A 26,660-nucleotide genomic window follows, 5' to 3' on the forward strand; every position below is an offset into this window, starting at 1 on the left:
TATATATATATATCATGATTTGATTAGCAGCCATTTGAAGGCTAAGCATGTACGGACAACGCTAATATTACGTTTCGGTTCTCGCATTGAGGAAGCGCTTTCGTGCTGATGTTTTATGGAAAACGCGTCCAAAGCGACGGACACGAATTCGTCGCGAAATCAAGACTGAGGAAAAAGTCAGGCGCTATACGAGAATTCTCTAACAATTTATTACTTCCTTGTTTTTTCTCCCGTATATAAATAATCCTATATCATATATATTTCTCGATTAAGTATCGAATCATTAAAAATAACATCTATAGATATAAATAATAAAAATTATGAAGTAGCTAAATCGACACCTAATTTCTAATATCTGTGATCAAAGTTGTGAATTCTATAAATTAAAGTAAACTATTGCTTTTCCTATTCGCTTCTAAAAGTTTCAAAGGAAAGGTTTACAAAAAATTGGCATTTAATACTTCATTATTTTGTAAAAATACATATATAAATAAATATACAAACACAGCAAAATAAACATGCAAAATATTACTTCATTGAAAAAAAAAACGAAAAAGAGGACTTTCATGAGATTAATATCATCAGCTGAAAAATTACATTCTGCCCAAAGAACTCAGAAATTCGCAGACGAAAGGACTGTCACTCGATTCATATCGACACAATGGAAGATCGTATGGAATCGGAAATACCGGAACGGCTGGATCCTCTTCGTCTTCAATAGGAAACGTCGTTGTCCCAGTCTGAATACAAACGACGTTCAGATGTAATAATTAATATTAATCGATTAAAATATGCGTCTTTAGTACATTTCTGTAATACATATTCATAACACATCTAACATGTTATAAACTATTAAATAATAATACGTTGCTTACAATAAGTTTTGGTATGAATATAACGCCTGCTTCATAGCTCATTATGTAATGATTATTTCGTTGGACTCCCCATGCAGCTTTGCTTAGGTTCGCACTGGTGAGTACAAACCAAGAAATGTTTTTCAAATCGGGCGAAATTCTTGTGTAGGATTTAATATGAGGCATCGCACGATCTCGTCCTGTTCGCTTAGCTTTCCATTGGCTATAAATATCAAATTCTATGAAAAAAATTCTAGGAAAAAAATCACTTCTAAGAAGAAGAATAAAGTGACAATAAAACAATTGCAACTTACTATAAGTATGATTCTATCCACTGTTGCTTAGAATGTACTTTTGCACTATACGGCAAGCAGCACGATGCATTTCGACAATCAAAGCTTTGCTTGTAATTCTCTATCGAAGGATAAATAAATTGAAAGTGCGGATGACTCTTTAAACCTTTTGTAGTCTCCCTTGACATACACGGAATTATATCTTTCGATAACCAGCTTTCGAAATTTGGACCAAGGCTGCCTATGCTGGAACTCTGTGCAACTATAGGCCACTGAGGAGCATCTGGTGGCAATGTGGCATAACGCGATAAGACATGTGCCAACTTCTTATATCCCCAAGAATCGGCTTCGTTATCTTTATGAGTCCCAGGAACAGAAGCAACAAGAAACACATTCACATCCGAAAAATCAGCCCTCCGTACCGCACATATCCACTGCGTCAATGCCGGATGTCTGTATTTATTCAAATATCGCTCGAGATCCTTTTTAAATCCTGTTGGAGATTCCCCATCATTGGGATTTGCAGATTCTGATAGCCGACGCAGATGAGGCGAGATCCACAATCTAATCAAGACACAATGAAAAGATCATTATGGACAAACATCATATCAATAATAAAGAATATCTAAAAATATTTAGTAGACCCTTGTGTCCTGTTTTCCCAGTCGTCAGAATACAAGTTAGCAGTAGAGACAATCACCCTGATCCCATCATCTTTATATTGCAGGATCATAATCTTCGTATGATGACAACCAAACTTGGTAGGCATGTCTACTTCTATCATGGTAATGTTGTTCTTCAATTTCTCATGATCTATTCTATCACCATACAGAATCATCATGTCAGTACATTGACCAGCTAACAAATACTGCAAGCACAACCATCCAACATCTACCATAAAATTTAAATGAAGACTGTTAACAATTTCTCCAAGACTATGGTCGAGAATCTCGGGGAAAGTTATGGAAAACTGTTGATTATAAGTCTCTTTTGAATTTTCAACTCTCGTGAAGAATAAGTGGTAAGGGGCTGAAAAGGCAAATTTTACTGCAAACTCTCCTGGTTCTACAACAGACACTGTATACCCAGATTGTCTCATCATCTGAATAGCCTTCTTCCTAATTTCCTTCCTTGATTTTTCAGAATTACAAGATTGATACATATCCATGACAGATATTCCTGAACTTTGTTCATTACTTTTAGAACTGCTTTGAGAGTCACTAATATTCTGCTGACTATCTTTAGTGCAATTGCTGCTTTCTATGCTCATCTGTTTCATTTTTTTTGTAACAGAAGAACCAACTTCTGATGCCTCCATATTCCTCTTTTTTGTCTAATAAATAAGTTTACTTATTTACTTTTTATAATTTAAAATTCACAAATTTATTCTAAATTTCACTAACCTTGATTTCCAAATGGTTCTCACATTCTTCTCTGATCAAAGCTTCAGAGAGTGCCTGAGCTTCTGCATCCATCTGCTTAAGTTTATCTTGCCTCTTTTGCACTGTAGCTTTTTTATGTCTTTCTACTTTACCCTTCAAATCTTCTTTAGTGCTTGATACATTAGTAGTAGAAGAAGATGGTGCTTTAGAAGATGAATTACCAATTCCAGACTGATTGTCCTTATTTTTGTTTCTCTCTCTTCTAAGCACAATTTGCAATACTTTCAATTGATCTAACAATTGTGAACGATCATTACATGCAAAATGGAGCACTTCTGGTATTTCTATTGTGCCATCCAACTGATCTACCAGTAGCTCTTCCACTAAAATTAAAGTGACAATTATTAAAATATTCGATAATAATATGATTACATATTATAAAATTAATATTAAAAAATATACAAATAGTTACAATGAGGATGTGACATTTCACCGAAGTGAATCGGATTTTTTCGGTAACATTTCTCCATAAAAGGGCAAAGTTTCTTTTCTGCAAAAATCAAAAAAATACATAAATAAAATATTCCAAAATCTTGTGCCAGGTCTATAAATATCATCATTACCTATAGAATTCATCGTTATAGTTAAGATTAAACCAAGAAATTTACACAGGAAACGTTGATGCTTGACGTCAGTCACGAATGTCTAACTCTGAATTTCCTTATATCTTTCAAATTATATTATGTAAACGTAATCATATGGCATTCCATATTTGACAAGAAAACAATAAATGATTTCATAAAACGTTACTCATCCTAGAAGAGAACTCTACAAACGGACTAGAGAAACTAATCTAAAACGAACTGAAGCAATACGCCATCTACAATTACTTTGAAACTGAAACTTTATAGCCGGATTCGGTACTGCAGATAAAATCGTTATCTATAATTTATATGGACCTATAATATACCTACTCATATCAGAAATATAATTAATTAAATAAAGCCAAGGTTCGTGTATTCTAATAGAATAACGCTTATGAAATAATATAACGAAATCTTGCATAAAATTTATCATCTATAATTATACAGGTATATATTTACAAAAATAAATGCAGAAATTTTTTTTTTAAATATTAATAACTGTTCAGTTAATTTTGACATAGTATTTATTACTAGCACGTAACAATATATTTAACAATATTAATAAATTAAATCATAATAATAGTATTACGATTAAACAGTTCCGGCTGTGTTTCATGTTAAGAAGATTTTACCGACTGGAGTTACCGATGGAACGCTTATTTCGTATTTCTCATGCTATTTGATCGTTTTCCTACGGAATAAAAATTCCTTTTCTAGAATAAAAGGAAAAACACAAATAAATGCAAAAAAGTACAAACCGGTATGAGAATTCCCCGAAAATTGTATTGAATCGAATAGACATTGAATACGTAATTTCGGAAAGTTCGACTACAACTAAATAATTGAATTAATAGAATTAAATAAAACTTTCCTCCTATTGGAAACAAACGGATGTATTTGAATACATATAGTGTTTAAATTTGAATATCAATTGTATTCATTTTTATTCGCTTTTATCAGTTTTTTTAAATATGATATATTAGATTACATTTTTTAATAATTATTATAATTATATATATAATGTAACGGAGAAACATATTTGTGTCCTTTTAAAGTATCCTTAAAATTATGTAACATATTGTTTTCATAAGATATATCATTGTTCTTTCCATGTTGCTCACTAAATAAGTTGTATTACAGTTATGTTTTAGTTCACTAAGAATGTCGATCATCTAACATAATAACATTAATGGAAGAATGCTGTGTTGCATTTGATAATATAAACTTCGAAATAGAAGGTTCTGAAATTGTATTTTGCGAGAAAATATAAAAAGTTATATATCTGTTTTTTCTAGTAGAGTATCAACATTTGAAACAAGTTCATATGGAACATTGTTAATGTTTCTATCGACATTTAAAAATATGGTTACAATTTCATTTTTAATAATATTTTGTGTTAATTCATCGTAACTTCTTAACTTTTGCGAAATAAAATTTCCAAAATCTTCTATTTTATCGTTCTGTTTGCTTTTTAAAGCTACTGCATAAGTTTCTGAATTTTGAAATGTTCCCTCTAAACATTGATTTTCTAATTTTATTCTTTTCGAGGATGTTTTTTTAGACAAATTATTAGAAATTTTATTTTTCTTGGAAAAATCATTACTTTCCTGAGTTTCTTCTTCATCCGATGCTTCCATTTGATCTGTACACTTTTCTTCAACAAATATCTAGAACAATCAACATTTCTTTCGTAATAATGTAATATTTTTTAAATAATACATTGTTACAAAATTGAATACAAAAATAAGTCTAATCTGATAATTATACATTCTTTGTTAAATATAAAACATTAATATTTTGAAGTGTATTATTATTGAGTTTTTTTTTTTAAGAAAACCAAATTACTTTTTGAATGTTACTAGAAGTCAAACACGCGATTTAAATATTAAAAATTTCTTTAATCAAAATAAATATATAATTAAATTTTTTCTCTCTATACAGCAAATTGATAAAATATAAAATAAGATAATACAATATCGAATAGGCTATAATTTTGAACAAAATAAGATTTTCCACTTTTCGAGGTTTAAATTTAGTTTCTTCCTATTTGGTGTATCCTTTACTATAATAATATCCTATAGCTCCTTATAATGAGATTAGAATGTCAAACTAGGACTTGGAAACTTGAAATTAGATTCGTAATCGATCTTAATTTGTTTATAGAATTCTACCATGTAGTTGAAATTGTATTGCCTTACTCAGAAAAAATATTAATCAAAAATAACCAAATTTTTCCAAAATTATGATTGGCTTATACATTTAGATCCAGTAGGAGTTAAGAGTAAAACCAATCATACTGAAAAATCTTACAATAATTAAAAAATTACTTTTTCTGTTGAACGCATCCATCTAGTCCAGCGAAGAGAATTGCAAAATTCTACAACAAAAGGACCATCATTTGATTCATATTGGCTTAATGGAAGATCGTATGGAATCGGAAATACTGGAACGACTGAATCTTTATTCTCAATAGGAAATGTAGTTGTGCCAGTCTAAACACGAATAAGTTTGAGATGTATTAATTAATATTAATCGACTAAAACATATGCCTTAAACGCATTTTCATAATATGTATATGTATATCCGTTAATACATCAGAAATCATTAAAATAATAATATATAGTGCCTACGATAAATTTTGGTACGAATACAACGCCAGCCTCGTAGTTTCCTATATAGTAACCGGATGATTGGATCTTTCCCCATGCGGCTTTGCTCAGATTAGCGCTGGTGAGCACAAACCAGGGGATGCTTTTTAAATCAGACGAAATCCTCGTATATGATTTAATATGAGGCATCGCACGATCTCGTTCTGTTCGCTCAGCTTTCCATTGACTATAAAAATAAATATAAAATTTTATAGAAAAAATAGATCACGTCTAGACAAGACATGAATATTTGAACAAAATAAATTAAACAATTGTAGCTTACTGCAAATATAAATCTAACCACTGCTGCTTAGAATGCTTTTCTTGACTGTAAGGCGAGCACCAAGATAAATTTTGATAACTAAAGCTCTGCTTGTAATTCTGAATTGATGGATAAATAAATTTGAATTCCAGATCACCCTTTGTATTGTTAATAGTCTCCCTTGACATACACGAAATTATATCTTTCAACAACCAACTTTCAAAATTAGAACCAAGTTTACCTATGCAAGAACTTTGTGCAACTATAGGCCACGGAAAAACATCCGATGGCAATGTCACATGACACGATAGAACGTGCGCCAATTTCTTGTGTCCCCAAAAATTGGCTTCGTTCTTTTTATAAATCCCAGGAACAGAAGCGATGAAAAACACATTTACTTCAGAAAAATCCGCCTTTTGCACTACTGATATCCACTCCATCAACACCGGTTGCTCATTTACTCCATATTTATTCAGATATCGCACGAGATCTTTTTTAAAACCCGTTAGAGATTCCCCGTCACTGGGATTTGCGGATTCTAGTAACCGAGGCAGATGAGGCGAAATCCACAATCTGGTGAAAACACAATAAAAAATATTCATAGACAAACATCACTAACAACAGAAAATGTTTAAGAATATTTAGCAGACCCTTGTGTCATGTTTTCCCAGTCGATAGAACGCAAGTTGGCAGTGGAGACAATCACTCTAATTCCATCATCTTTGTATTGCAGGATCATCATCTTGGTATGATGACAACTAAACTCGGTTTCTATGTTTACTTTTACTACAGTAATATTGTTAATTAATTTTTTCTGATAATATATTCTGTCGCTGTACAGAATCGTCATGTCAGTACGTTGGCCAGCCAATAAATACTGCCAACATAGCCATTCGATATCTACGGTAAAATTTAAATGAAGGCTGTTAACAATTTCTCCAAGACTACAGTCGAGAATCTCGGGGAAAGTTATAGAGAAATCTTGTTTATAAGTCTCCTTGGAATTTTCAATTCTCGTCAGAAATAAATAATATGGTGCTGAATAAGCATATTTTATGGCAAACTCTCCCGGTTGCACGATCGTGTGGCCCAATTGTCTCATCATCTTAATGGCCTTCTTACTAATTTTCTTTCTTAATTTTTGCGTTTTACAAGCTTGAAATATATTCATGATGGAACTCATGTTTATAGATGTTCCTGAACTTTTAATTCTACAACTGCTTCGATGGTTGCTGATATTCTGCTGATTATTTTTGCGAGTATCGTTCTTTATGTTCATTTTCTGTCTCATCTTCTTCGTAATAGTTAAGAATCGGATCCTGATATCTTTTGATTTTTCTCTTTTGCCTATTAAATAAGTTTATATTTATTGTTCTCATTTTTCACAACTTAAAGTTTACAAACTTATTTTTAATTTCACTAACTTCGATGCCTTTTTTTTTTTTGCGAATTGCTTTGCCGGTGAAGACTGTTGGAAGGGCCTGAACTTCTGTATCTATTTATTTGAGTTTAGTTTCACTCCTTCTTACTTTCATATGTCTCTTTACTTTTTAAATCAAATCTTCTTACTTCTAGTATTTTTAATACTTGATAGCGGTAAACAAAGATTTACGTCTTAGAAAATAAACCACTAGTTATCGATAACTACACACATAGCGCAATTCAAATTATCCTAGACAATGTTTTCAAATGCAATCCTAATGACGACTCAATAAATAATACCGAAGATATTCCAATAAGACATTACTAGATATCTTGAAGATAGGATATCTTTGTGATATCAAGTGCTGTATAATAACTCTATTAACAAATTGAAACAAAATAATAGAAATCGATATAATTTATAAAAAATCTTATCATTTGCTATCATAATTAATCTATTTTTTACTTTTCATTTTTAAAAATGAAATATCATTGTTTCTTATTGTTTTGTTAAAAACCTCCGCTCGATTTAAACCGTTTTTCTTTATATTATTTTGTATTTTATAATATAATATATTATATCATATAACTTATATGTGAATAAAAAGATTAAATTTATCTATAAAATGTATATTTGTAATTGTTATTCAAAATAATTTTAAAAATTACACACACACACACACACACACATTGTAAAAAAAGTTACATTCTGGTCTTCAAAATAATGTTTTCAAAATTAACTTTTTTTAAATTGAAGTTAATTTAATCTTAACTTAGCTTCAGTTAAAGTTAACTTTTTATTCCTTCAATTTTTAACTTAATTTTATTAATTTTATAAGCCATTAACTTTAATTTAATTTAATTTAATAAAAATATTTACTTACCCAATCCTGCTGTCTTGTCTTTCGGATATACTGTAATGGCAAGAGATTTTGATGCACACTATATGACGAATGATAACGAGTGATGAAAGCTTTCGACGCAATATTGGGCGTGTTCAAGACAAAATCGCTAATCTGCTCGCCGAGCTAATGAATATAATTGATTGTTCCTTGTAGATTCAATCAATCACATTCAATCGCTCGGCGAGCAAGCGAGCAACTTTATTCGGCTTGAACGCGCCCAGTCACGCTTCCGACTTGACTGCATATTTCGCGCGCACAACACTTCCGCAATCGAGCGAGTAAACACACAGATTAGAAGATAAAAGAAGCTTTATTTACAACACTCTTAATCCCCGGAAAATCACAACAAATAATATAGTATAATACAACAGATAAAGTTTTCGCTTGAATTTGAAAAAAGACAACTCATTGAAATAGAACGTCTCGTTGATGTCAGCAAATAGTAAGACTGCAACAAAAAAGAGAACGGAGACCTAGCATGCTTTTTCTAAGTCTAGGTGCATTCAATACTACATCCATTCATTGGCGACTTAATGAGCTCTTGCGTCTGATTAGTATATTTCGTATATATTCAAAAATATAGACCAAAAAGGTGCGAAAGCTCACCGAGCATTCAATGAGCGCTCTCTTCGCGCTTGCATTGTTTACTACATAGTAAATGTATACATATATACGAGAGATATCTTTTTAACAAGTAAATCGTATTAGTACTATAATTGATAAGAAAATATATTGTATGTAGGTATGTGTTACATTTATTAAAATTGAATAATAGTTTAGTAACAGAGACTCCAAGGAATAGAATCCAAATATAAAATGTATAAAATAAAAAGCTTATAGAAGTCGAGCAAGATATTTATGCTAAATAATTGACGAGATTTATTATGAAACAATAACAAAAATTACGAAACAAACATTTCAATCTTTTTACAACAGGTTATCCTAAGTGTTATACTTTGTCGCGTTCGGGCGACGACGCACGGTATTTTTCGCGTTTTTAATCTCTGCGCTATGTTGAAAAGGCGCGTGAGCTAGAGCCTTGGCTCGTACCCATTTTGCTTCTTTTTCTATTTCCTCTCTTTTTTCGAGACTCTGTCAGTTCCCGATCGGTGAAGAAAATTCACCTGAATGCGAGGAAATCATCATTCAGAGCTCGAGAGGAAGGGAGACGAAGGGTAAAGAAAATAATAAGCCTGTGAAAGTAGTTTAAACGTATTTTAATTTTAGTATAAATGGATATATGGTATGTATATATTTATTCTATTATTATTATTTTTCTACTTTGATATTTAGATTTACTCTCTCAATTTTTACGACTCGCGAGAGAGTTCGCCCGTTAGTGGCCTTTGGTGGGCAATAGACTCTTGTGGGCCTGGTAGGTCCTGGAGGGGCGGAGAAGAGGGCTTTTTGGGAAGTTGAGGAGGATGAGGAAGCTGTTGTTGAGGAGGAGGAAGTGGAAGAGGAGGAAGAGGAGGAGGAGGAGGAGGAGGTGGAAGGGAAGTAGGAGGAGGTGGGTGAAAGGGAAACTTTTCGAAGACGGCGCGGGCGGAGTTGAAGTCCCCGTGTCGGTGGAACTGCGCTGCCAAACGCCTCAGCTGTCGTTTGACGCCGCCTCGCCTACTGCGTTTTCTTTTTTTATTTTTGCCCATCTACGGAGAAGCAAGGAATTGTAAATGAATGATAAAGACTTTAATTATATACATTTCGAATGGATTTATTTGGACTATAAATGTGTTTGCATATTGTCGTGTAAGGTCGCCCAGAGGTTGGCACAGAAACGTTTAGGTTGTGGGAAGTTAGATTGTTAGAATGGAAGTTGTGGATAAGAACGAGAAAAAGAGAAAGAGTCGTGTTTAAGCGCATAAGGAGTGAGCGCATTACACGAAGAGAGCTAGTAAAAGAGAGAGAGAGTAACAGAAAGAGTCGTGTTTGAGCGCACAAGGAGTGAGCGCATTACGATGGGGAGAGGGGTAGGGGTGGATGCTTCCCGTTGCCAGCTCTGGTGTGCTCGTATGATATGAAATGATTTCACAAGATTTGTGCTCAATTAATATTTTATTACAAAAGTTAAACGTATGACTGGTTTACAATAAGTATTTAATAATTATTCGCGGAAGGTTACTCTACCTTTTAAATTGCTTTAGAAGCTTGCTCGTAAGATTCGTTTTACCGTGCTCTGGTCTAGTGTTAACGGCGAACGCTAGAGAGGAAATAATACGTGAAATCCTGCGAAGGATCGCCTTTTATAGTCGTCAAGGGGTGACGTCTAGGGGCAAAGGGAGTATTGCTATCACGTGAGATAACCGTGGCGAGCATTATTCTGGAAATTTCGGCGACATATAATTACTAATAATATGTATATTTCTAATTATATCTTTGTACTTAATATTAAGGGTGCTCTTCGGAGCCGCCCACCTTCGCTATGGTACCATCGCCCGCGCTCAGAATGCATCCATATGCACGCTTTCGCATTCGGAGCTTTTATGACCGTGTTCCGGCATATGCGGCATCGCGGCCGTTCTTAGCTGCGCACGTTATACATATATTAGTACAATTGTTCTTATTTACAGAAGCATTAATGCGTAGCATAATTCGCTATTTCCTGCTAGATGTTAATTGTGATTACGTTATAATTAATAATTTTGTAAGAAGGTATAATATACTTATGCATATATATATTTACATAAGTTGTAAATTAGCAACTTGTGCGTGAGTTTGCTTTAGACGATTATACTGAATTTAATTAGAGATCAAATAATTATTAATTAATTGGGCATGTAAAATGCTAAAAGAAATTCATGCTTAAAGCACGTGGCTTAGGAATTCGGAAGTCGTATGTTTGCGACATGGATAGTACGCGCTGAGCTCTTATCATCTCTGTCGCGCCCTTCGGCTCTAGCCGGCTTGTCAGCTGTTGTTTTGGCGGCCGGACGTTACATACATGTCAAAAATTTTTTAATTCTCGTCTTACATATTTAAAATTTTATCTTACATATGAAAATTGCTTTAAAATCAATTCCTATATATACAAACGCATTATTTAATATTATTTTTACATAGCGTTGAAACAATTTCTTGACGCAATATTGCAGTACAAAGTCTTATATATTATACTATAAAAAGCAAGCGTAGAGAGAAAAATAGAATGACATATCGATTTTCTTCTTTATCAAATTTATAAATAATAAGTCAAAGTTTTAAGTGTTGATTTAATTAGAGTTCCTAACAAAGAACTAATGTGTTATCTGTTGAAGCTATTAAGATAATGTATTAAAAATTGAAACAAAACCAGAAAACGAAAAACTACCAGGACAAAAACATTTATTGTATATTAAAACTACTTGAAAAATTGCGAAGTGGATCCCATTGTTCAACAAAAAAAATTAATTTCAAAATGTATTTTTTTTTTATTATAATACAATATGTATACTATATATATGAGCCAAAAAAATTAACGTTTTTAATTTTTCAATTTGTAATTGAAAATTACGTGTCTCATAAGTATAATCAATTACATTATTAATTTAATAGTAATAAATACATATATATAAAATGATACATATATAAAATAATATTTAACATGACAATTGTAACATTTATTTACAAAAGAACAATGTTTCTTTTCTGGAATATTAAATAAATATGTTTAATACTGCAAATCCAGAGACTTAACAGATAACAAACTATAGTCATAATTACTTATAGAATATATTATCATGAATGAGTTTGATTGTTATAACTGAAATAACTTACATAAGAAATTTGATTTTGACAGTACGAATATCTAATTCTGAATTTCTTTATTTCTTTTAAATAAACACGGTCGGTATGTAAACTTAATCACACAACATTCTACGTTTCATGACTCATGCCAAGAAAGCAATAAATGGTTTAGCCATTAAAACGTTACACATCCTAGATGTCCACAAACATACGTAATGTTCAAGTATTCCTATACATTTTTATGCACTGTAGTGATAAGCAACACGCGATATCTACAACTGCTTAGCGCTACAACTTCGTAATTAGCGCTTCAGATAAGATCGCCGCATTATCTATAATTATATCAGAAATAAATTTAACTATAAATAAAATTATTAATCACATGATTAAAATAATTAGATTTTATATCATTTCTGCTAATTCCGTTCAGCATGATATTACAATATAATAACAAATATTGTAGGAACATTTTGGACTTTAAATTCTTGAGATAACTCGAACCTCACAATTTACTTCATTTAGGTAATGATAATCAACGATAAAAAGATAAAAAATGTTCAAACAAAAATTTTTCAGGTAAAATATCGAATAATAATTGATGAAAATACTTTGCATTACAATATATAAATAACATCCAATGAAAAACTGTCGCATTTGCCTTCGCGAAAGACAACATTCAGCTATTCTGTCGCCTCGCGACAGTAAAAAATTACAAAAAATTAATTGATTAAAATATTGATAGAAATTCTTTACCTTATTAAACTATAATATCGGAAAATATTCTTCCGATCAATACTCTATATCTCATGGAACTGAATGCCTTTTCTGCAGGCGAAAATAAAAATCGGAGCGTAATGCGTAAGTGAGAGGAGTAAGAAAAAATTGAGAGAAAGCTAAATTTAAGAAGTGCAAATTGGAAGAGCAAAACGTAAAGACACATTTACAGCTTAAAACACTTCTTTTAAGTTCCATTGTTTCAATTTACGTTTCTTTGTTTGTACTATTATCATTCTCATGTTTGACTTATGCTCCGATTTGTATCATTCATCGCTATCATTTATTTTCATTATCAACTGAAAAATTATATTCTGTCAGATTAGAAATTCTCCAACGAAAGGATGGTCACTCGATTCATATGGGCACAATGGAAGATCATATGGAATCGGAAACACTGGAACGGCTGAATCTTCTTCGTCCCCAATAGGGAATGTAGTAGTTCCGGTCTAAATACAAACCAATTTGAGATGTAATAATTAACATCAATCAACTAAAACATACGCCTTAAATACATTTCCACATAGGTAATAAAAATAATAATACTAAAATAATAATATAATGCTTACGAGATGAAAATGATCAAATTTTACGATAATAGTTTATTGTAAATTAGTCAGTAATTTATAAGACTAGTAAAATGGTAATTTTAAAAAATTATAAAAATAAAGTAATTTGAAAACAAATAATTGAAGAAATAAAGTAATTTGATATAGAAGTATTTAGTCATTAAATTAAAAGGTTTAAAAACACTTTTATTTAATTTAAATTTTCATTTTTTGAGATACTATTAACATATTTATATAATAATAATTAACAAACTATATAAGTATGTAGTAACTAGAGAAACTTCAAATAAATTTTTTACTAAAATTTTGAAAGCAAAAAGTGACAGTAATCTTAAACTATATTTTTTATATCTTATAAACTTATAAAAACTTTAGTTGCTTGCTACTTTAGCGACTGTCAACGACAGTTTTTACTAGATTAAAAAAAAAAATATATTATATAATATTATAATACATATATGAAAAATAAAATAAAAAAATATTGTGTGTATGTGAATAATTATATAATTTTTTAATTAATTATACATAAGTACGAAAATATAGTCTATTTATGTATAAAATGTAAGAAACCAACAAATTACCATTTTACTGTAATTTCACCGTAAGTAATTATAAAATTGAATTTGACAGTATAATTTTGCAACTCTACTTACGATACATTTTGGTATAAATATGACACCGGCCTCGTAGTTTCCTATAGAATAACTATGTTGATAGATTGTTCCCCATGCGGATTTGCTTAAATTTGCGCTGGTAAGCAAAAACCAGGGAATATTTTTCGAATCGGGTGAAATTCTCGTGTAACATTTAATATGAGGCATCGCACGATCTCGTCCTGTTCGTTTAGCTTTCCATTGGCTGTAAAAATTAAGAAATAAATATTGATATTCTGGATGTAGAAAAAACGAATGAGTTCAGATTAAACCTAGACAGAAAAGCATAAAGCGGAAAAGCAGCAGCCAATCGGAACTCGTGCTAACTGGTAGTCGTTGATTTGGACTTTCTGTACTGTTTACTACTAGTGTAAGTTTTAATTGATTGCTGCTTTTCTGCTTTATGTTTTTCTGTCTGAGTCTGAACCCACCCTAAGATTAAAAAAGTTAAGCACAAAAATTTAGATTAAATAAAAATAAAGATAACTTACTACAAATATGATTCCAGCCACTGCTGCTGTGAATGTATTTTTAAACTATACGGCAAGGGAGCAATTAACTTTTCAAAATCAAAGCTTTGCTTATAATTCTCTATAGATGGGTAAATAAATTGGAACTGTGGATCATTCTTTAAACCCATAGAAAAACCCTTCGACATACATTGAATTATGTGTTTTAACAACCAATTTTCGATTGTTGAACCAAAGGAGCCTACAGCAGAACTCTGTGCAACTATAGGCCACTGAGGAGCATCTGGTGGCAATGTGACATAGCGTGTTAGGATGTACGCCAATCTTTTGCATCCCCAAAAATTGACATCGGCACCTTTGTGAAATCCAGGGACAGAAGCGACCAAAAACACATTTACGTCTGAAAAATCCGCTCTCCGTACTGCATGTATCCACTGCGTCAAAATCGGTAGTTCATATTTACTCAAATATCGCTCCAGAGCCTTCTTAAAACCCGTTAAAGATTCCCCATCATTAGGATGCGCGGATTCTGGTAAGCGGGGCAAATGAGGCGAAATCCACAATCTAATCAAGACACAATGAAAAGATTATTATGGATAAACATCATATTAATAATAAAGAATATCTAAGAATATATTTAGTAGACCCTTGTGTCCTATTTTCCCAGTCGTTGGAATATAAGTTAGCAGTGGAGACGACGACCCTGATTCCATCATCTTTGTATTGCAGGATCATGATCTTTGTATGATGACAACCAAACTTGTTCGGCATGTCTACTTCTATCATGGTAATGTTGTTACTCAATTTCGCATCATCTAATCTTGTGCCGTACAAAATTGTCATATTAATACGTTGACCAGCTAACAAATATTGCAAATACAACCATGTGACGTTTACCATAAAATTTAAATGGAGACTATTAACAATTTCTCCAAGACTACGGTCGAGAATCTCGGGGAAAGTTATGGAAAACTGTTGATTATAAGTTTCTTTGGAATTTTCGATTCTTGTAAAAAATAAATGATAAGGTGCTGAAGAAGCATACTTTGTTGCAAATCTTCCCGGTTTCACAACCATTACTGTATACCCAATTTGTCTCATCATATCAATAGCCTTATATCTAATTTTCTTTCTTGACTTTTTCGAATCAAAAACTTGATACGTATCCAGATGTTCTATTACAGATATGCTTAAACTTGCATCTGTCTCATTGTTACTAGAATTAATTTGAAAATCAACGGTATTCTGCTGATCATTTATGCAATTATTACTTTCTGTGCTGTTCTGTCTATTCCTTTCTATATCAGAAGATCCGGCTTCTGAAGTCTCGCAACTTTTTTTTTTTGCCTAATATAAAAAATTTATATTTATTGACTACATCTTTCACAATTTAAGGTTCATAATCAAAATCTTACACACATTCTACAATAAGTGTATAAACTTTAAGTTTTAAACCATAAGAAATTGACATAGTTGAATGTAAGAAAAATAATAGACTATGATTGATCAATGTCTTAATTACAATTTAAGATTTAAAGCTTAAGTAATAGCTTATATTATAGAAAGCCTGTTATTTTTAATATCACACACACAATGGTTTTTTTTTAATATTTAGAATTTTTTATTTTCTTATTTATTTTTATTCTTATTTTTACTAACCTTGTTACTTTTCGAACTCTTACGTTTTTCACCAGTCAAAGCTTCAGAAAGTGTTTCAACTCTTGCAGCCATTTGTTTGAATTTATGTTCCTCTGTGCTGGCTGTTAATTTCTTATAACTTTTTATCTTTTCTTTCAAATATTTTTTAGTAATAGACAAAAATTGTGTTTTAGTAATTAACTATCAATTATTAACAATTGTTTACACTGTACATTTTATCCTGAAGATATCCTAAGTTGTCCCAGGTTTCCAAATGCAATCCTAGAGGCGACTGAGTATAAGGTATTATACTCATCTATAGATTAGAACATCGCGATAAAATATCGCGAGATATGAATATCATATACCGAGTGTCAGATAAACTTTGACAAAGTGTTCGTGTGTAACTACGCGAATCTGGCACGTCAGATTTCCTCTAAAGTACGAGAATAAAAGTAATATTTGCACTTTTAGCAACAGTTCCCGATAGTTCTACTAAAAACCAACTAAGTTATGCATTTTAAAAATAAAATAACAACATTTAACAATTTTTATACATCCTATATATAGAAAATGGCATAAAACTTCTAGAAAAAGTGACGTGTGCTGACTATTTCTATCAGTTTCAACGGCAGTTCCCGTTAGTTCCCACAGAGTTCTAGACAGGTATTGATAAATTCGTTGACGAAAGGACTATCGTCCGGTCTATATTGGCTTAATGGAAGATCGTATGGAATCGGAAATACTGGAACAGCTGAATCTTCTTCATCCCCAATAGGAAATGTAGTTGTGCCAGTCTAAATACAAATAAATTTGAGATGTATTAATTAATATTAATCGATATGTATATGTATATCCGTTAATACATCAGAAATTATTAAAATAATAATATATAGCGCCTACGATAAATTTTGGTATGAATACGACGCCAGCCTCGTAGTTTCCTATATAGTAACCGGATGGTTGGATTTTTCCCCATGCAGCTTTGCTCAGATTTGCGCTGGTGAGCACAAACCAGGGGATGCTTTTTAAATCAGGCGAAATCCTTGTGTAGGATTTAATACCAGGCATCGTCCGATCTCGTCCTGTTCGCTCAGCTTTCCATTGACTATAAAAATTAAGAAATTAATGTAAAATTCTGTAGAAAAAACAGACTGCTTTTAAGATGTAAAAACGTAAGCGTAAATATTTATATAGAATAAAAATTAACGATTGTAAACTTACTATAAATATGATTCTAGCCACTGTTGTTTAGAATGCATTTTTTCATTGTATGACAAGGAGGTACTTAAATATTGATAGTCAAAACTTTGCTTATAATTCTCTATTGACGGATAAATAAACTGAAACTTCGGGTGGTTCTTTAAACCTTTGGAAATTTCCTTTGACATACACCAAATTATGTTTTTCAACAACCAGTTTTCGATGGTTGAACCAAAGCAGCCTACAGCAGAACTCTGTGCGACTATAGGCCACTGAGAAGCATCTGGTGGCAGTGTAGCATAACGTGATAAAATGTGTGCCAATTTCCTATATCCCCAAAAATCAGCTTCGGGAATTTTATGAAAACCCGGAACAGAAGCGATGAAAAACACGTTTACTTTAGAAAAATCTGCCTTCTGCACCGCCCATATCCATTGCGTCAACTCTGGTTGCTCATTTACTCCATATTCCCTCAGATATCCCACGAGATCTCTTTTAAAATCCGTTGGAGATTCCCCATCACCAGGATTTGTAAATCCATTTTTTAGATAGGGCAGATGAGGCGAAATCCATAATCTAATGGAGATATAATAAAAAGATGTTTTCAGACAAAGATTATACGACTAACAATAAAAAATATTTAAGTGTATTTAACGGACCCTTGTGTCCTGTTTTCCCAATCATCAGGATACAAGCCAGCAGTAGAGACAACCACTCTAATCCCATCTTTATATTGCAGGATCGTCATGTTCGTATGATGGCTAGAGAAATCGCTCTTGTTTTCTACCCTTATTGCAGTAACGTTTTTACTTAAATTCTCATTGTTTATTCTATGTTTGTACAGAATTGTCATGTCGGTACGTTGGCCAGCCAACAAATACTGCAAATACAACCACCCAACGTTTACTATAAAACTTAAATGAAGGCTGTTAACAATTTCTCCAAGACTACGGTCGAGAATCTCAGAGAAAGTTATTGAGAACTGTTGATTCTCTTTGGAATTTTCTACTCTCGTGAAAAATAAATGGTAAGGTGCTGAAGCAGCATGTTTTATCGAAAACTTTCCTGGTGTCACAACCATTGCTGTGTACCCAATTTGTTTCATCGTCTGAATAGCCATTCTTCTAGCTGCCTTCCTTGACTTTCTGGAACCAAAAACTTGATATGTACGCATGATATGTTCCAGTATGAATGTTGTTGCACTTCCTTCACTGTTTTTGGAACTGCTTTGAGAATCACCGATATTTTGCTGATTATCATTTGTGCAATTATTACTTTCTATGCTCATTTGTCTCACTTTTTCTATATCGAAACTGCCAGCTCCTGATACTTCTTGATTTTTCTTTCTTGTCTATTAAAAAAAAATTATATACATTATTAGTGTTTGTTTTTCGCAATTTAAATTTGTTTTTTATTACACTAACTTTGTCACTTTCCAAACTCTCATGTTCTTTATCGGTCAAAGCTGTAGAAAGTGCCTGAGCTCCTGCAACGTCCATTTGCTTGAATATATCTTGTATCTCCTCCGTTGTTAATTTTTTATGTCTTTTTATATATTTTTTTTCTTTAAATCTTTAGTACTTATAACGTAACAGTTGGCAAAAGTGGCGTTTTAATGGATTAACTACCAATTATTACAACTATCGCAACACACTTAATCTCGACAAAGTCCTAAATTGTTTCAGATTTCTAAGTGCAATCCTGAAGACGACTGAGTAAATAATAAACTAGGATATTGCAATAAAATATCGTGAGATATCCGTATATATAGAGGATCGACGTGATATCGTTTACTATATAATAATAATCCTGTTTAAAAAAATCTATACAGAGTGATATAAGAATCGATAAGGTTCACAAAGTGTTATATTATTTTCTATCATAACATATATTGTTTTACTGTTTATGTACAAATACAACTTTACCGTTTTCTACCGTTTTTTTATTCATTTTTTGCAGAAACGAATTCACAACATTTATATATATATGTACCTAATAAAATATATTCTTATAGTAATTTATTATTCTCTCCTCTCTTCCTCTCTTTCTCTCACTCTCTCTTTCTCTATTTATCTTCTTGTTGGAATTTTTCAAGAATAAATAATTAAAAATTAATAGTAATCAACAATATATTCACGATAATGAGGAAGGTTTTTTGTTATATAATTATAAAAGGAAATACAACATTATTAATCTGCATACATTAACAATAGATTATTCTAAATAAAAAATAATATTTTGCAATCTATATTATAAAATTACGACGACAAAACGATGCTCTCTATCGTATACATACATAATTACCAAGTAAAAAAATCAAGTAGTGATTTGTCGATACTTATTGATATTGTTTTACGACATTGTGTGTGTAATATAAATTATTCATTTTTTATAATATTAAATTATCTCGAGAGAAAGAGAGACGAGATAGAAAGAGAGAGAGAAACAAAACACATCTATAATCAATAGGAAATAAAAGCCTTTAAATATATATAAAAGCTATAATCATCATAGATTTATCATCGTAAATAAGACTAAATATTATAAGTAAAATAATTTACAAAAGTCTGATTTTAATAGTACAAATGTCTAATTACAGATTTCTTTGGTTCTTTCAAATAATATCGTTCTATAAAAACATATTCATACTTAATGTCAAGATATTTCATATTTAATATCAAGAAAGATAAATGTGTGTGATGTCGCAAAACATTACTTACTCTAAAATTCCACGAACATACGGGTATTCCCATACATTTTTACATACTGAAGTGATAAATGATATACGATATCTGCAATTTTTTTAAGTTGAACTTTGTAGTTATCATGATATAATGACAAAGGCTCTTGTGCACATTTCCAACAGCGCCAATCAGAAACTTTGTCCAAGCTATGTCACATTGAGCGGCAAAATTGAACAACAATAACGCGTGTGTGTGTGTGTGTGCGTGCGCTTAACATCACTTATTGAAAAGTATTGGATTCTTTGGAAAAGAAAAATAATTTATTAAATTTCTAATTTTTTTCATTTTTGCTTAATAATTGTTACATCCTTTTGCATTGTAATTTCTATTAAAAAAAAAATTATACAAAATTTAATTATTTACTGAAACAATAAAAAATTTCTGTTATTGAATCGCGTTTGACTTGTTCCGACTCTACATATACATATGACGTATGTATGACTCAAGTATATAGACATACTATTTATGTCTATGGACGTAAGCTTAGACAAAAGTGTTATGAATGTGCAGTATCTGACACGATACCTACAGTATCTGAACATACCCTAGTGTTTATATCATGATAATCAGCACTTCAGATATAATTGCTTGTTTACAATTTGTGTAATCAAAATATAATTACTTATAAATAAAATGTAATTAATAATTAGTTCCTACTATTTCTCCCATTCGATACCATTGCAACATATAATAACAAAGAAAATTTCGTGAAGATATCAAATTGTAGAAATTCATAGTGGAATCTAATTTCACCATGTGAAACGTTTCAGACTTTAGATATTGCGATATCTCGAACCGCACGATTCACTTGATTAATGAGTCTTCTCGACCATGGAAAGGTGAAAAATGTCAAAACCAAAATCTTTTATGTGAATTTTTATGAAAAAAATTCATAAATATCGTAATGGCTAAAAGAAATGATTCACACCACGATATGTAAATAATGCTCGACAAAAGATTCATTATTGCCGTCAAGGCACATCATTCGGTCTCCAGTCTGTCGATTGAAAATATTTACAAGATATAAAGAAAATAATTACAAGAAATAGGTGAATCAAAATTATGTATTTAATGGAAATTCTTTACAATTTATTGAGCAATATCCAGAAATATTCTTCCAATAATCCAATACCTCAATGGAATGAATTCTTTCTCTGGTGAAAATAAAGATTGAAGGGTAAGTTTAATATAAGAAAAAAGTAACAGAACTTAAACAAAACTTATAAAAAGCATAAATTATAATAACATGAAAGAAACGGTTATCTTATAAAACATTTTTTTGCTGTTCCAATTTAGGTTTTTTAGAAGTTTCTCCATTTATATTTCTGTCACTTTCTTCTTATGTTTGACTTATACGCTCTGATTTTTATTTTCGTCAAGACTTTTTTCGTAATTTGCATTTTACAGAGACCCGTGATTTTGGCACATGACAATCTCGTTGATGTACGCAATTAGATATGGGCGCATTCCTTGAAAATTCAATGTTTCTTTTCATGGACGACTCAGAACCCATCTTGCCAATCTTCCGATCCACCGAGTACGGCAATGCAGGCAGGGTTGTGGAATTAGCAGACGTCGGCTGCGATACGGAAACCACGTTTCCTATACATTTTCCACATGGTGCGTTTGATCGACGTCGCGGAGGAGCCGAAAGCCTCAGATCGACTCGCAGAATCACCAAATGGCTCCACGAACGACCGAACAGCTTTACTCGAAGAGTTAGCGACTTAAATAATAATGACGTAAGCAAATGTAATAGCGAAATAATGAACTGACGCTTCAGATATCAATAATGACGTTACTTCGTTCTCTGTTACCAAGTAATTTGTAGAGATAACTTTACAGTTATCTTTATCATATTTGTAGTAATTGTTAACAAACTAAATCGTTACTTTTATTAAATTTTATAACTAAGTAAAAGATAAATTTTTAATTCTAAAAAAGAAAATTATTTAAATTATCATGTGTATAAACAAAATATTATAACATAATATACACATGATTATGTTATAATATTTTGTTTAAATATTTGTTAATTTAACTATACTACAATAAAAATGAAATTTTTTAAATTACTTTTTTTTCTCTCTCTCTTTCTCTCTAGTTATTATATTATAATATATACACGTCCTGTTGATCGTAGGACAGAAATGGGAATTACATCCGAGGGAAAATGCGACAAAACGTTTGCAATTACGATGAAGAGCCTGATGCGAATTTCAACAATTCGTATACGGAAAATTCTTATGACCTCGAACTATCGAAAAACAACCTCGCAGTTGAAGAAGATAATTATATCCAATTTGTAAATCCTCAAAATGCAATCGCACGTTCTCGTAGGGAACGTGTTTCGCGATACGATTATTCGAGAGATCTTGAGCCTCCATTTAAGCAAAGTATCCACGTACCTCTAAGAAAAAATATTTCTCCGCAATGGCTTGCCGAGAGCGACAAAAAGAATCTCTGTGAAATTCATAACACCGATATTCAATCAGGCGAACGCAAAAAACGAACAAAAATCCTTTCGAGAACCAATGGAAGCTTCAATCGCGAAGCGGGTATATTTTTTATAAAGATAAACAAACGTTAATCTAATTGCAGATATTTATAAATCCAGTGGATTCAGCTATTATTTTCAATTATACGGCAAACATTATAAAAAATTGTAGATATATAAGAAATGTTTTTCATAATTTTGCATAATTTTAAGTTACGTAATTTTATTCCTCGGATTTTGATCTTTAAAATGAAAAATCGTTCAATTATGTTAATTAATTGGAGCAAAGATATATTAATTTAAAGTACATTAGACTCAGTTAAGGAATTGTGAAGCGAATACTAATTAAGAATTAGAGATGGTCCCTATAAAACTAACAAAAGTTTTATTAATTCCTTGTAATTTTATTATTTACTTCTTGCAGAACTCGAGCAGCCTCGCGATATAACGATGTATCGCGAACAAGATGATCTTCCCAATGTCGTTGATCCCGTCGCACCTTCAAAACAAATGTTTTGGGATTTCATTTCATTCGAAAACGATTTGGAATGTGAAGACACAACTTTTTACAATCCAACGAAGACAAAACATCACGGCGGGTTGCAGAAAATGGCGCCGCGCAGGAGAAGATCGTACATCTTCAATTCACAACCGAAACGCACAAATGTTGTTGATTCGGACGGAGAAGAGTTCAATGAAACGGTTAAAAAAAACAGTCGAGAAAACTTGTCGCCCAAGAATTCAATAAATAGCGAGAGGTATCGAACTTCGAAAGGTGACATGGTGAAGGAAAAACCCAAGATTTTGCGATTAAATACACCAAACGCGAATTCTTTACGTGGTCAATCGATGAAGACATCCATTGATAGGCAAATTTCGAATATGTATTCTACAGCAAAAGGTAAGAATTATGAAAAATTATTAAAAGTACAAGTTTTTTTCTCTTTCACTCTCCTCTTTCTCTGATCTTCTTTACCGACGACGTTATTTGTAAGTAGTTCGTCAAACACCAACAGATATCTCTACAATTATAATTTACAGAGAGAATTATTAATGCTCTCTGTTAATTTGTCGACTTCATAGATACTTCCTAAGTACTAAGAGTGAAAAATAACTAATGATTATAGATGATTTCACCTTATAGACGTTAATTATAAAAGAATTAATATTAATCTAAAAATATTACGTGAAAGATATGCATAATGTCTATGTGAAAAATTTCGCATGCAGACATCACTTATTTTTTTTTAGTAAATATTGTTAAAATATTATTGCAATATTTTTAGATCAATTAATTCATACGTAGTATGTATAATAAATTCACACGCAATTATATAGAAACACCCGTGGTCCAGCTTATTGTTCTCGTCGGTTTAAATTTTTTATTATTTGATCAAATAATTAGGTCAATTAACTATTCACTAATATTTATCTTACGTAACATAAACTATAGATTTACATTACTGGCAGCTGTGTATATTGGACACGCCCTATATATACATACATATTTGTTACTATTATTTGTATACACATATATATATGAATTGAGAACATTTTGCATTAATTTTATATAGTATATTATGAGAGAGAATTAAAGAGAAAGCAAAAAGTTTGCGAGTTATCGCCGTGTGTGGTCTACTGCTAATGTCAAAGTTTCATGAACTTTCCCGTTCACTTCATTAGGATGAAAAATGAATTGATACACTCTTCTTGTCTTGATGAAGTAAACAGCGAGATTCACAAAACGTTGGCATTAGAAATGAATCACGACACGGCGATAACCAACATATCTTTTAGCACTTCTAAAGGAAATACCTGTTTCAAAAATATTATGAAGAGATCTATTAATTTAACCGAAGACTTTTTATTTAAAAAAATATATTTCATTAAAAAATCTAATTTAATAACAAATTTATTTAAAATTATGGTATAAACATTTTACGAATTTACATATATAATAATAAATATATGTACATTTACATTTATACATGCAGCGCAGAAATGACATTTATTATCTCCACAAATATTTTGAAAAATATTAAATTTTAGGTCATATTCTTGATCAATTTATACTTATCTTAAAAATGTTAAACATAAAACAGTACGGCATCAGAATAAAAAAGCTCGTGCGGCAATTAAAATATTAAAAATAACGTAGTAAATTAAAGATATTTTTTCACACCGCATTTTTTGAACTTCTTTATAACTGTATATGTTACTTTTAATCTTAGCATCTTATATCATAAGATAAAAAAATAAAAAAATAAAAAATTTGACTAATTTATTTATTTATTTACAAGTCATATGTTTTTTTTATAGATTCAATTAACATAAGGCCACATTCGGCGACCGAAGGAAAGAAAAACAAGTTTCCGACAACCGAGAGAAGAGAAGACATTGCAAATACAACTGGAACGACCGTCGATGATCGTCGATACCGCAACAAATTCGTTAACAAGCTTTCCAATAATTCTCCCAAGAAAACAGGTCGTTTGACAAGAATGTTTAGTCGCATCGCAGATTCGTCGAGCAACGGACGGATAGAAATGGAAAACGAAAGGGATAATACGAATTCTCATCGCGGAAATGCTGGAAATAGTAAAATAGATCAAATCAACGTGACTGTCTCGCGATTGACACCCGAGAAGATAACGCAAAATAAAAAGACATTTTCTTTGAAAATGACGGATATTTCTATGCCGCGCATGGATGTAAAAAAAGAACAGAGGAAATTCTTTTCTAGATTACCTATAAGAACGTGGAAACGCGTGAGAACAAAAGAACCCGCCGCATTGCGTCCTAAGAGTGACAGAACGAACGAAGATAAAGTAAACATTCCAATAACTGTCAACTAAATATGCCTAATGATTAAAAATTAGTAACATATATTTGCAATTGTAAAGATATTTGTCAATAACAGCAGATTAAAAAGAAGTTAATTATTTTGCACCTGCAAAGTAAGTAACAAAAGCATATAATTCTGATTGCAAATTATTGCAAAAAGAATTCTTTCAAATTTCACAGAAGCAGTCATATTTTCATTCATTTTCTTACCATCTTGAGTAAGTCAAAGTATCTATTATACATTTTCAAATTTTTTTAAAATATTGTACTGTATTTACTTAAATATACAGTGTGTTTTTTGTGATTGTAAAAAAATAAAAATTAAATTTTGAAAAACTTATTTTATTAGAAGTTTAATTACTGATATAATATATGTTGTAATATATCAATAAAATTTCACTTAAGTGTCCCTTTTTTCAAATTATATAATAGCACTTTAAATATATTTAGTATATTTAATATTTGTTGATCAACAAAGCATTTCATGATGGCTATTATAAATTTCTTTCGTAGTGCCACTAATTAATAATAAATCAATAATAATATAGAATTAATCACATCTTTTTTTAAAAAACCTTTTAATTAATTCACTTATTTGGATATTTGCCTTAATTATAATCAGAAACTCCAGGAAGTGGAAAACGAGACAGCAAAATTGAATAATTATTCAAAGAAGACAGAAAACGATGACGTTTACACGAAAGATCGCGTAGCCATAAATAACAACGATATAAAACGGAGTAAGCGTTTCGGAACAGGATCGTCCAGTGTTGGTAAACCAGGATTAACTTCTTTCGATTTGAAGAGCATAAGAAAATCAAAGACTTAAACGCGACAACGACGACATTCGAGCAATGGAAGAAGAGAATGAGTGTCAAGTCAAGTAGAAATCTTACAAGTTATCTCAGGATAAAAAAAACAAAATGTAATTTATACTTTCAATCGAAGTCTATATTAAAGTTCAGTCTCTCGATTTACATTTCGTCGATTTATGTCGCAAATAGCAATCACGTGTAGTATACTAGAAAAATTGTTTGATATAATCATTTATTTTATTACTATATACATGGCTATATATATGGCTAACGAAAAATTTTAGACTTTTTTATTTAAGAATTGTTTTAATCAAAAGTTG

At 31.2% G+C, this 26,660-nt stretch overlaps 5 protein-coding genes across 8 annotated transcripts; 1 reads left to right on the forward strand and 4 right to left on the reverse strand.

Annotated features, from left to right (window-relative positions):
• Nucleotides 1–592: 592 nt before the first annotated feature.
• Nucleotides 593–3,292, reverse strand: gkt (tyrosyl-DNA phosphodiesterase glaikit). Its single transcript, XM_018545516.1, has 7 exons — nt 3,153–3,292; nt 3,002–3,079; nt 2,551–2,912; nt 1,792–2,480; nt 1,169–1,711; nt 876–1,077; nt 593–740 (listed from the first exon to the last, which is right to left on the reverse strand). The coding sequence occupies exons 1-7, from the start codon at nt 3,163–3,165 to the stop codon at nt 594–596; spliced, it is 2,034 nt and encodes a 677-aa protein (XP_018401018.1). The 5' UTR covers nt 3,166–3,292; the 3' UTR covers nt 593.
• Nucleotides 3,293–5,488: 2,196 nt separating this feature from the next.
• On the reverse strand, nt 5,489–7,729 carry LOC108778418 (probable tyrosyl-DNA phosphodiesterase). The gene is made up of 5 exons (XM_018545593.1): nt 7,508–7,729; nt 6,734–7,430; nt 6,105–6,656; nt 5,804–6,008; nt 5,489–5,665 (listed from the first exon to the last, which is right to left on the reverse strand). The coding sequence occupies exons 2-5, from the start codon at nt 7,372–7,374 to the stop codon at nt 5,489–5,491; spliced, it is 1,575 nt and encodes a 524-aa protein (XP_018401095.1). The 5' UTR covers nt 7,375–7,430; nt 7,508–7,729.
• Nucleotides 7,730–13,224: 5,495 nt separating this feature from the next.
• Nucleotides 13,225–16,580, reverse strand: LOC108778257 (probable tyrosyl-DNA phosphodiesterase). The gene is made up of 5 exons (XM_018545389.1): nt 16,259–16,580; nt 15,246–15,946; nt 14,621–15,163; nt 14,130–14,334; nt 13,225–13,356 (listed from the first exon to the last, which is right to left on the reverse strand). Exons 1-5 carry the CDS (start codon nt 16,328–16,330, stop codon nt 13,225–13,227), a joined length of 1,653 nt encoding a protein of 550 aa, XP_018400891.1. The 5' UTR covers nt 16,331–16,580.
• Nucleotides 16,581–16,878: 298 nt separating this feature from the next.
• On the reverse strand, nt 16,879–19,162 carry LOC108778258 (probable tyrosyl-DNA phosphodiesterase). Its single transcript, XM_018545390.1, has 5 exons — nt 18,865–19,162; nt 18,100–18,791; nt 17,462–18,016; nt 17,141–17,345; nt 16,879–17,034 (listed from the first exon to the last, which is right to left on the reverse strand). Exons 1-5 carry the CDS (start codon nt 18,937–18,939, stop codon nt 16,879–16,881), a joined length of 1,683 nt encoding a protein of 560 aa, XP_018400892.1. The 5' UTR covers nt 18,940–19,162.
• Nucleotides 19,163–21,064: 1,902 nt separating this feature from the next.
• On the forward strand, nt 21,065–26,383 carry LOC108778365 (uncharacterized). Of its 4 annotated transcripts, none has more exons than XM_018545531.1 (6): nt 21,065–21,233; nt 21,592–21,926; nt 22,328–22,742; nt 23,106–23,582; nt 25,001–25,509; nt 26,148–26,383. In XM_018545531.1, the coding sequence occupies exons 2-6, from the start codon at nt 21,642–21,644 to the stop codon at nt 26,352–26,354; spliced, it is 1,893 nt and encodes a 630-aa protein (XP_018401033.1). In that variant the 5' UTR covers nt 21,065–21,233; nt 21,592–21,641; the 3' UTR covers nt 26,355–26,383. The 4 variants fall into 4 exon arrangements, with proteins under 4 accessions (XP_018401033.1, XP_018401035.1, XP_018401031.1 ...); XM_018545533.1 differs by lacking the exons at nt 21,065–21,233; nt 26,148–26,383 and adding an exon at nt 21,270–21,361 and having other exon boundaries at nt 25,001–25,279; nt 25,425–25,504; XM_018545529.1 differs by lacking the exon at nt 21,065–21,233 and adding an exon at nt 21,272–21,361.
• Nucleotides 26,384–26,660: the final 277 nt, after the last annotated feature.

Source organism: Cyphomyrmex costatus, unplaced genomic scaffold (genome assembly GCF_001594065.2).
Source record: "Cyphomyrmex costatus isolate MS0001 unplaced genomic scaffold, Ccosl1.0 scaffold5, whole genome shotgun sequence".
Lineage (NCBI taxonomy): Eukaryota > Metazoa > Arthropoda > Insecta > Hymenoptera > Formicidae > Cyphomyrmex > Cyphomyrmex costatus.